The sequence below is a fragment of the Drosophila melanogaster genome, chromosome 2R (assembly GCF_000001215.4).
Source record: "Drosophila melanogaster chromosome 2R".
Classification (NCBI taxonomy): Eukaryota; Metazoa; Arthropoda; class Insecta; order Diptera; family Drosophilidae; genus Drosophila; species Drosophila melanogaster.
In genome coordinates, this window is record NT_033778.4 from 22,886,330 (window position 1) to 22,896,028 (window position 9,699).

At 47.7% G+C, this 9,699-nt stretch overlaps 4 protein-coding genes across 5 annotated transcripts; 3 read left to right on the forward strand and 1 right to left on the reverse strand.

Moving 5' to 3' along the window:
• Positions 1-68: 68 nt before the first annotated feature.
• On the forward strand, positions 69-1,249 carry asrij. 2 transcript variants are annotated; one of them, NM_137889.3, is made up of 3 exons: positions 69-373; positions 430-919; positions 981-1,249. In NM_137889.3, the coding sequence occupies exons 1-3, from the start codon at positions 314-316 to the stop codon at positions 1,202-1,204; spliced, it is 774 nt and encodes a 257-aa protein (NP_611733.1). In that variant the 5' UTR covers positions 69-313; the 3' UTR covers positions 1,205-1,249. The 2 variants fall into 2 exon arrangements, with proteins under 2 accessions (NP_611733.1, NP_001261143.1); NM_001274214.1 differs by having other exon boundaries at positions 232-373; positions 978-1,249.
• Gmer (GDP-4-keto-6-deoxy-D-mannose 3,5-epimerase/4-reductase) lies at positions 1,245-2,528 on the reverse strand. Its single transcript, NM_137890.3, has 4 exons — positions 2,306-2,528; positions 2,137-2,251; positions 1,521-2,078; positions 1,245-1,464 (listed from the first exon to the last, which is right to left on the reverse strand). Exons 1-4 carry the CDS (start codon positions 2,428-2,430, stop codon positions 1,297-1,299), a joined length of 966 nt encoding a protein of 321 aa, NP_611734.1. The 5' UTR covers positions 2,431-2,528; the 3' UTR covers positions 1,245-1,296.
• A 70-nt stretch (positions 2,529-2,598) lies between these two features.
• MED23 (Mediator complex subunit 23) lies at positions 2,599-8,096 on the forward strand. Its single transcript, NM_137891.3, has 15 exons — positions 2,599-2,723; positions 2,786-2,879; positions 2,934-3,898; positions 3,957-4,043; positions 4,099-4,301; positions 4,354-4,730; positions 4,791-4,965; positions 5,022-5,510; positions 5,569-5,895; positions 5,955-6,178; positions 6,237-6,319; positions 6,376-6,523; positions 6,593-7,250; positions 7,312-7,452; positions 7,511-8,096. Exons 1-15 carry the CDS (start codon positions 2,685-2,687, stop codon positions 7,818-7,820), a joined length of 4,320 nt encoding a protein of 1,439 aa, NP_611735.1. The 5' UTR covers positions 2,599-2,684; the 3' UTR covers positions 7,821-8,096.
• Positions 8,097-8,105: 9 nt separating this feature from the next.
• On the forward strand, positions 8,106-9,416 carry CG3700 (uncharacterized protein). The gene is made up of 3 exons (NM_137892.4): positions 8,106-8,388; positions 8,454-8,667; positions 8,731-9,416. Exons 1-3 carry the CDS (start codon positions 8,136-8,138, stop codon positions 9,344-9,346), a joined length of 1,083 nt encoding a protein of 360 aa, NP_611736.1. The 5' UTR covers positions 8,106-8,135; the 3' UTR covers positions 9,347-9,416.
• The last annotated feature ends 283 nt before the right edge of the window (positions 9,417-9,699 follow it).

Below are 9,699 nucleotides of genomic sequence, written 5' to 3' on the forward strand. Positions count from 1 at the left end.
TGTTTACTACTAAGATCAAATGAAAGTCTATTCCAAATTTTACTTATATTGACAACAAATTCCATTGTATCAACTGTAAATGAATGTTGTCTTTGTTATTTAGTTTTAACTTCTTAAAGAAAAAGGTTTTTAACCAGTTTAGGATAGACAAAGAGTCCCTATCGCAACCATCGTGCATAGATCGACCATCACTAGTTCTGGAGATGTGCAGAAGTCACTGGCCCGTTTCGCCGGCGACCAGGGTTGGCAAATCGGCTGCGCCGGTAGTTGGTCCGTTATACATTTCACAAATTCCACATTAAATTGTATCAGCATGGACTCCCCGCTGAACGATGGCTCTCACCATCCACCGCCGCACGCTCCCCACCCCCTGGTGAGTGCTCTACGGTCCTTAAACTGCCACTACCCAAACGTTTGCATCTATTTCAGGCGGACTATCAGTTTTCTGCGGAGGAGGTGAAGGCGTTACGTGAGTGCAACACTGAGTCTTTCTTCCAGCGCAGCCTGCCTTTCGGCACTGGACTGGGCCTGCTGGCCTACTTCGGCGTCAAGAACGGCTATTTGCAGGGACACGTCAAGTACGGCGCCGTGCCCAAGGTCGTGATGGGCGTCATTCTGGGCTACTTTGTGGGCAAGTTCAGTTACCAGCAGAAGTGTGCCGAGAAGATCATGCGCCTACCCAACTCCCATCTGGGCGAGCTGCTGCGTCAGCGTAGACAGGGCGGCGGTGTCATCAGCTCCATCACACCGGACGAGAATCTGGGCAGGGCCTTCACTCTGGCCCCCTTCTCGCCGAGCTCGGCGGACGTGTACAGCGATGAGGCGTATCAGCCCGGGAGGAGCACTTCTCTCAATCTGGACACGGAATCGCGCCCTACTTTGTCCGGCCTTGACGACATCTACCGCCCCACCCTGGACTGTAAGCTCATCTAATTCTTCGCATTCCCTATTATGATTCTGTACATTCTCCTTCCCAGCAGCTGGTTCAATGCTGGAGGCAGAGTTGCCCTTGGAGCCGTCTAAGCCGGGCCAGTCTTACGAGGACCTGCGACGAAGGAACCGAGAAGAGTATTCGAAGCACCAGCAGAGTCCATACTCGCGACCTTACGAACCACCAGTTGCCGTTCAACAGCGACCCGTGGAGCAGGCACAAAGTGAACCCGCTGGAAGGAAGAACCAATACGGCGACTCCTGGACTGATTAAGGTATTGTTATTTTGTTGGACATTAAACGCGCATAAAGTTCTGTGAAAATTCGTTGTCTATTTACATTTTTTTTTGGGGTTGGAATATTCAATTACTTTCTAGCCTGGTCGTAGTTTTCTATGTACCACTTAACCGAGGCGTTGATTGCCGTTTCCAAGTCCGTAAATGCGTAGTCTGGCAGGAAGGAGCGAAGCTTGGCATTAGACGCAGTCTTTTTGTACTGTCCATCCGACTTGCTCGTATCACAGACCAGTCTTCCCTGGAATAAATCAAGTTAATATCTTGCCTTGTCTCAAATTTCGCTTTTTAACCCACATTAAAATTAAATGCTTTTGCAACGGCTTGGGCCACCTCGAAGATCGTCACCTCCTGCACTTCGTCCGCGCTTAGGATGATGGGCTCCACACTTTCGTAGTTCCTGAGCACCCAGATCATCAGCTCCGCCAGGTCCCGGGAGTATACAAACTGCCGTAGTGGCATGCCGCTTCCGAAAACGGTGAACACCTTGTCGTTTTCGGGGACGTCAGTCTTCTCCGTAACCAGCTGGTGCATCCTATAGATCATGCCCGGAATAACGTGGCTGACCTCTGGATTATAGTTGTCGTGGGGACCGAATATGTTGCACGGAATGACCGAGGTGTACACCCGGCCATATTTATCGTGGTAGGCGTGGTTCTGCACGTCTATCAGTCGCTTTGCGTAGGAGTAACCATAATTGGAGGGGTGCGGCGGCCCATTGTGCACCATGGTCTCATCTATGGGGTAGCTGGTTTTGTCCGGAAAAATGCATGTGGACAGGCAGGACACCACCTTCACGCATCCCTGCTCGTGTGCCGTTTGCAGGACATTGTCGTTAATGAGCAGGTTGTTGCGCTAAAAGTGGATTCGCATGAAATGGGTTTTGGAATCATCTGTGAGACCAGGAGCTCACCAAGAAGTCCAGGTTGTTGTTCATGTTGTGGAACAGGCCTCCGACCATTGCAGCCAGATGGATGACATGCGTGGGCTTCTCTCGGGCGAAGAGTGCCTGCGTGGCGGCCAGATTTCTGTGGAGAGAATTTGTTTACGGATACGTTCAATTGAATTTCTTCATGACTTACGTCAAATCTGCATCTTTAGAGCCCGCAAAAAACCATTGCTCGTCCTCTGGGGACTGCTCCTTGATCACAGCCTCCAGGGCCTTGCCCACCAGCCCAGTTCCGCCTGTAACCAGAACTTTCTTCATGATTTTTGTGCGATTCCACAAATCAAGTCAATTAGTTTCTAAAGTAATTTTCGACTCAATGCGACCAGCTGCTTTAAATGCCGGCTAATCAGTCAGTGCTGCCTGCCTGGCGTTTTTAATCTAATCCTTTAGCTATTTCTTGTTATCAGAAAAAGCCACTTTTAGATTCTTTACTAAGCCCCATTTGGTCACACTGTGCCCAGGTAGTTTTTGTTTATGCGGTGTCGGATATGCGAAAAATAATTTAAATGGATATGGAAACGCAAGTTATAGACACCGTTAACGAGTTTCTGGTAATAGTGAAACCCTGCGTCTCCAAAAAATCACCCACTCATCCACGCTCTCCATTTCGCAGAAGGTCGACTCCCTTGACGAGGCGTTCGTTAGCGTCATTGTATTCAAGCCAAACACCGAGCAAGAACGAGCTACCCGCTTCGCCAATGATTTGGGTAGGTAAATGCGTCTGCTGGAACTCGAAAATTGTTAAAAACTATCTGTTTCAGTTACCGCCTTTGGGAACGTGGCGCAGGAGAACCGGGAGCAGGTGCTTCGGCTCTACCTGTTGCGTGCCGCCGGTGCCTCCGGATATCACATCAAAGTGCTGATGGCGGCACTGGTGAAGCTGGTGGACGCACACGTGATCACCGCCAGGATGCTGTGCGACAAGGTGCTGATGTGCGAGAAACTGGACTTCGAGCACAGGACCTTCTGGATCGAGAGCTTCCGGCTGATCAAGCGTGTGATCGTCCAGGTGGACTACAAGGGTGTGCGCGAGATCATGAAGGTATGCCGCGACAAGGCACAATGGTTTCCGCTGAACGTCAACGTTACCTACATGCCACAGCTACTGGCCGTTGAGGATATCCTGCGATTCATCTTTGATCGCAACAATTGCCTGCTGCCCGCCTACTTTATTGCCAACGAGATTATGCGTCCGTTTCCTTACCACTGGAAACTCAACCGGCTGATGACCGACTTTGTCGAAGAGTTCCGCACCACGGCACAAATGGTTTCGATCATTGGACATGCCAGCATGCTTCCCATCGTAGAGCATTTCGGCTATGCCGATCACATGATGAACTCCTGGCGACTGGACCACAATACCCTGAAGTTTAACTTTAAGGGTAGCCTGCCCTACGAGCCAGAGCTGCTCGAAGAGCAGAAGCCCCTACTCCGCTACGTTTTGGAGCAGCCGTACTCAAGGGAAATGGTCTCTCAAATGCTGAACCTGCAAAAGCATCAGAAGCAGCGCTACAATGCCCTGGAAGAGCAGTTGGTTAATCTCATAGTGCAGGCCATGGAGATGACGGAGGCGAATGATGCCACTGCGGGAAGTGGCTTTAACTCCTCAGACGAGCAGATCACGCCCTACGAGTGGATGTGGCTGCATCTCTCTTCGCAACTAATTTACTTTGTGCTCTTTCAGTTCGTAAGCTTTATGCACATAGTGTTGGCGCTCCACGAAAAGGTAGGTCCATGGTGGATGAAATTAATATTTCTTGTAATTAACTACTTTTCACCTATAGCTTTCCAAGTTGGAGCTTCGCAAGGGTCGCGATCAACTTATGTGGATTCTGTTGCAGTTTATATCCGGAAGCATACAGAAAAATCCTGTAAGATCCTGTTCTCCACCTGATTGATCTTATTTTTAATCGCTTTTAATTTTAGATCACCAATTTCCTGCCTGTGTTCAGATTGTTTGACCTACTATATCCCGAGCTAGAGCCTCTTAAGCTGCCAGATATCAATAAATCCTCGATGGTTCGCCATATGGCACCCATTTGCGTTTGGATTCACCTGATGAAGAAGGCACGAGTGGAAAACATGAACATCACCAGACCATTGCCAATTGCACTGAAAAACCACTACGAGTAATACCTCTAACTTCCTTTGGTGTTTAGATACTAACTGCTTAATTCCCAGCTTTCTGCAGCACCTAGTCACGGCTAACACCATGATGAACATGACGCTAGGAAACGACTTCCGCATAATTCTCATCTGCAATGCATACTCAACGAATCAGGAGTACTTCGGGCGTCCCATGGGTCTACTGCTGGATGCCCTAAATGGCACTTCAAAATCTCCAAACGGTGGCCAAATCCCAGCCGTAACTTTTTCGGTCACGGTTCTGGACAGCTTGACGGTGCACAGTAAGATGTCGTTAATCCACAGCTTCGTAACTCAGATGTTAAAACAGGCCCAAAGCAAGGGTCAAGTTCCAGCGGCTGCACTACTGGAAACTTATGCCAGACTTCTGGTTTATACAGAAATCGAGTCGCTCGGTATAAAGGGATTCCTGAGTAAGTACAGCCTGTTGAAGTGATTAAACAATATGTTTATGGTTTTTTTTCCTCCTAAAGGCCAACTGATGCCAACAGTGTTTAAGAACCATGCGTGGGCCATGCTGCACACCTTAATGGAGATGTTTTCGTACCGGCTGCACCATGTTCCTACTCACTACCGGGTCCAATTGCTGTCTCTCCTTCATTCTCTGTCCTCCGTGCCGCAGACAAACAAGATGCAGCTCAATCTCTGGTTAGTTATACGTTTATCGAGTATAGACTTCTTTCTAAGTTCTTCCCTTTGTATAGTTTTGAATCTACTGCACTGCGTCTGATCACCAGCATTGGATCCGCCGAGTTTCAGCCGCAGTTTTCGCGTTACTTTAACGACAAATCTCCCGGAGCAGTGGCGTCTAATGAGAGCGAAGAGCTAAACAGAGTACTTATTCTTACGCTAGCTCGATCCATGCACGTACATGGTGGCGGCGATGAAATGCAGGGATGGTGCAAGGACTTCCTTTCCAACATCATTCAGCACACGCCGCACTCGTGGCCCATGCATTCCCTAGCCTGCTTTCCGCCCGCCTTAAACGAGTACTTTACGCAGAACAACCAACCTCCGGAGAACAAGCAGCAGTTGAAGAAGGCCGTGGAAGAGGAATATCGAACCTGGACGTCGATGACCAACGAGAATGACATAATTGCGCACTTCTTGCGTCCAACTACGAATCCTTTATTCCTTTGCCTTCTGTTCAAAATAATTTGGGAGACGGAGAACATAAGCCCAGTGGCTTACAAGTGCGTAACATTATGATTTAAACACAATCATTTTTTCTGACCATACCTTTTTTTTTAGAATTTTGGAGGGTATAAGCGCGAGAGCCTTGTCCACTCATCTGCGTAAATTTTGTGACTACTTGGTGGCTGAGGTAGCTAGCTCATCGGATGGCCGCGACTTTATTCACAAGTGCGTCGACACCATTAACAACATGATTTGGAAGTTCAACGTTGTGACCATCGATAGGGTTGTGCTTTGCCTGGCTCTGCGAACGCACGAGGGTAACGAGGCTCAAGTCTGCTTTCTCATAATTCAGCTGCTCTTGCTGAAAGCCAGCGAGCTGAGAAATCGTGTTCAGGAGTTCTGCAAGGACAATAATCCTGATCACTGGAAGCAGAGCAACTGGTAAGTTGGACACTTGATTTTGTTAAGAGCACAAAGGCATAGTTGTTATTATTTCTCAGGCAGGACAAACACTTGTCATTCCATCAAAAGTATCCAGAGAAGTTCGCGTTGGACGAGTCAGCTTCACAGATTCCGCTGCCCGTGTACTTCAGCAATGTCTGTCTGCGATTCCTTCCCGTTCTGGATGTGGTAGTGCACAGATTTATCGAACTTACCATTACAAATGTCCACCAGATATTGGGCTTCATTTTGGATCATCTGAGCATACTCTACAAGTTTCACGGTATGTTAAAAGTGGCTTTCGAGAATTTCATAACTTTAAATTACCCTTTAAATTGCAGATCGACCTATAACATATCTGTACAACACCCTCCATTATTATGAGCGAATCTTACGAGACCGCCCTGCGCTAAAGAAGAAACTTGTAAGATTTGTTATGAATATTATATTCCCTTCTTCTAATACACTGTGTTGTTCCAGGTTGGCGCTATCACCAGCGCCTTTAGCGAGATTCGGCCGCCCAACTGGAGTGTTAGTGAGCCGTACAAGGTGTATTTGCAAAGCCAAGACTCGCTGTGGACCCCCGAATTGAGCTACTATATGAGTTTGATCAGGAGACTTGCAGACAGTAAGCTAGGATTTGGGAAAATACTATGATGTGTTCATATATTCATGCGTAACCCCTTTTATTTTGCAGCAATTAGTGGGAAGAATGTATTTTACTCCACCGATTGGCGTTTTAACGAGTTCCCGAATGCGCCAACCCATGCGCTCTATGTGACATGCGTGGAGCTGCTGGGTCTGCCGGTGGCACCGCCACTGGTGGCCAGCAATCTCATCGATGTTATAGTAAGCGGATATGCGGTTATTCCGCAAAAGGACATTCACAGCTACATTAATGCTGTGGGCATTGTTCTGGCTGCCTTGCCTGAGCCCTACTGGAGCGGCATATACGATCGCCTACAGGATATGCTCAACACACCCAATATGCTGAACTGGACCTACAGATTCAATGCTTTCGAGTTGTTTAACTTCAAGACAGTGCGTGAGGCGATGCTAGAAAAGACCTACGCCGTGGTGTTGGCAGTAGCTCACTCAGTGTTCCATCACATGGGCGCCTTTAAGCTGGCGGCAATGACCAGGTACCTCAAGGAGAAGCTAAAGCCGTGCGTGCGAACCGAACAACAATTGCTGTATTTGTGCCACGTTTTTGGCCCCTTCCTGCAACGAATAGAGTTGGAAAAACCGAACGCTGTGGCTGGCATAGCCGTGTTGCTTTACGAAATTCTTGAGATCGTGGACAAGCATCATGGTCCGAAGCCTCTGCAGTACATGGACCAGATCTGCGATTTCCTGTAAGCAAATCCACAAAATCGCATGAAAGGGTACTAAACAAATGTGTTTGTATCATTTCAGCTATCACATTAAGTATATACATGTGGGTAATATCATTAAGAACGAATCGGAAGCCATCATTAAGCGGCTACGGCCCCTGCTGCAAATGCGCCTGAGGTTCATAACCCACCTTAACTTGGAGGATATTCACACTGAAAAGATGTAAGGGCCATTTAATTCAAACTCTACTTCGGTTTAAACATAACTTTTCCAATTTCAGCAACGACAATACCAGCAATAATGCAATAACCAGCCAAACGCAGTCTCCAATGCAAACACAGCATCAGCAGCAGCCGCAGCAACCACATCAGCAACAACAGCAGCAACAACAACAGCAACAGCAGCAGCAGCAGCAGCAACAGCAGCAACAACAGATGCAGCAGCAACAAATCAACGCAGTACAAACAACCAGCGTTCCCTTGGGCAGCGGTGGCAACCTACAGCAGCAGCAGCAAATCAACCAGCAGCAACAAATGTATATGCAGCACATGCAGCAGCATCAGCACATGCAAAACATGCGCCACAATTAGACTTTGTGGGACTCCCAAGTCAGTTCAAGCTGACATAACGACATAAGCCTAATTTATAGTAGTATTATCTTATATTTTATCGCTTATTGCATTATTCATTTTCCATTGAATGTGTAAACAGTTCTCAGATATGTTTAAGTTAGATACTAAGGGAACTTTTTGTAAGTCACAGCTGTCGGCCCAAGTCCTCCCTCCAGCTTTACAATCAAAAGCTTGACTTAATAAGCCCAGCTTAAAGCTCTTCGTAGATAACCTGTAGTTGGTGATCTTGTCCACCTCGAGCGCCGTTCTCAGTTGTGATCGCAGAGCACTGCGATGTATGCGCTTCCGGGAATCCAGATTCTGTTGCTGATTGCTTCAGTCAGCGTGGTGACCGAGTACTGCGACAATGGAACGGGCGAGTGCAAGGAGCTGACGCCCTCCGACTGTCCAGTGATATTCTACAACCAGCACCTGATCGGAGCCGAAGTCAAGTACTGCGACGAGTTCAACGACATTGTCTGCTGTCCCATACCGCTGGATCACCAGAATCTGAAGCCAGCCGAACAGACGAGGCCTTTTGAGAAGCGTGAGGAGTGACTGCAACAATTCCCTTCGATTGATGGAATTTGAATATTCGTTTTTTTTTTTTAGAGTGCAAGCAATACAACGAGGTCAGATCCGCCTGCCAGTCCACGCCCTTCATCGTGGGCGGCACAAAGGCATCCGGTAAAGAGTTTCCCTTCATGGCCCTAATCGGCACTCATCGGCCCAACAAGTCCAAGTCGGACATCAATTGGGATTGTGGTGGATCCGTGGTGCATCCCAAATTCGTACTGACTGCGGCGCATTGCCTGGAGACGGATGAGTAAGTATTCTCTGGGATTCTCTTGAGTGATACTCCTTCCATATGTGTACTTTTAATTGTCAGATCGAAGGCCGAGCGACTGGACCCAAACTTTGATTCGCCCAAATTTGTAGTTCGCCTGGGGGAGCTGGACTACAACAGCACCACCGATGATGCTCTGGTTCAGGACTTTCGGGTGGTCAACTATGTGGTGCACCCTGGATATGATACTGAAGACGAAGAGCAGGGCTTTAAAAACGATATTGCCCTGGTGGAACTGGATCGGAAGGCTGAGTTCAACGACCATGTGGCAGCGGTATGCCTTCCGCCAGACAGCGGCAACGATGTTCAGCAGGTCACAGCCGCCGGCTGGGGATTTACCGCGGACGGTGTGAAGTCCTCGCACCTGCTGAAGGTCAACCTCCAGCGATTCAGTGACGAGGTGTGCCAGAAGCGCCTGCGTTTCAGCATCGATACACGCACCCAGTTCTGTGCCGGCTCAATGTCCAGCCAAGCGGACACCTGCAACGGTGACTCCGGCGGACCTATATTCGTCCAGCATCCGCTCTATCCGTGCCTGAAGCAGGTCATAGGGATTGTCTCATATGGATTAGTTTGTGGCTCCCAAGGACTCCCGAGTGTCTATACCAAAGTCCACCTCTACACCGACTGGATCGAGAGCATCGTGTGGGGCAATTGACAGTTAGGAGTCGTAATATAACAAAAAAAGGATAGTTTAAAAAATAAAAATATTTCAAATAAATCAAATTACCTTGAAATGTTTATGATTTCAAAGCATATCAGCGACGTTGGGGCCCTGAAACCTCGGCGTTGCCAGATCCGGAGAGAAATTATCGCAGAGCAGAGTAAACAAAATGTATGATTTTAAATTTGAAGCAGTCTTGTTTTTCTTTAATTTTTTTTAGGTAAATTTTCGAAATTGCTCTTCTAAGCCAAAGCCTATATTCCAATTGCAAGGCTATTTTATAATTTTGCCTAATGACCAATAATGTAGCATAATTTATTTATAATAAAATCCAAAACAAGATCATA

Coding starts and splice junctions, on each gene's coding strand:
- Gmer (NM_137890.3), bottom strand. CDS start 2,430: ATGAAGAAAGTTCTGGTTACAGGCGGAACTGGGCTGGTGGGCAAGGCC. Junction 2,252..2,305: donor TCTAAAGATGCAGATTTGAC/GTAAGTCATGAA, acceptor TTCTCTCCACAG/AAATCTGGCCGCCACGCAGG. Junction 2,079..2,136: donor ACAACAACCTGGACTTCTTG/GTGAGCTCCTGG, acceptor ATCCACTTTTAG/CGCAACAACCTGCTCATTAA.
- asrij (NM_001274214.1), top strand. CDS start 314: ATGGACTCCCCGCTGAACGATGGCTCTCACCATCCACCGCCGCACGCT. Junction 374..429: donor CGCACGCTCCCCACCCCCTG/GTGAGTGCTCTA, acceptor CATCTATTTCAG/GCGGACTATCAGTTTTCTGC. Junction 920..977: donor CTACCGCCCCACCCTGGACT/GTAAGCTCATCT, acceptor TCTCCTTCCCAG/CAGCTGGTTCAATGCTGGAG.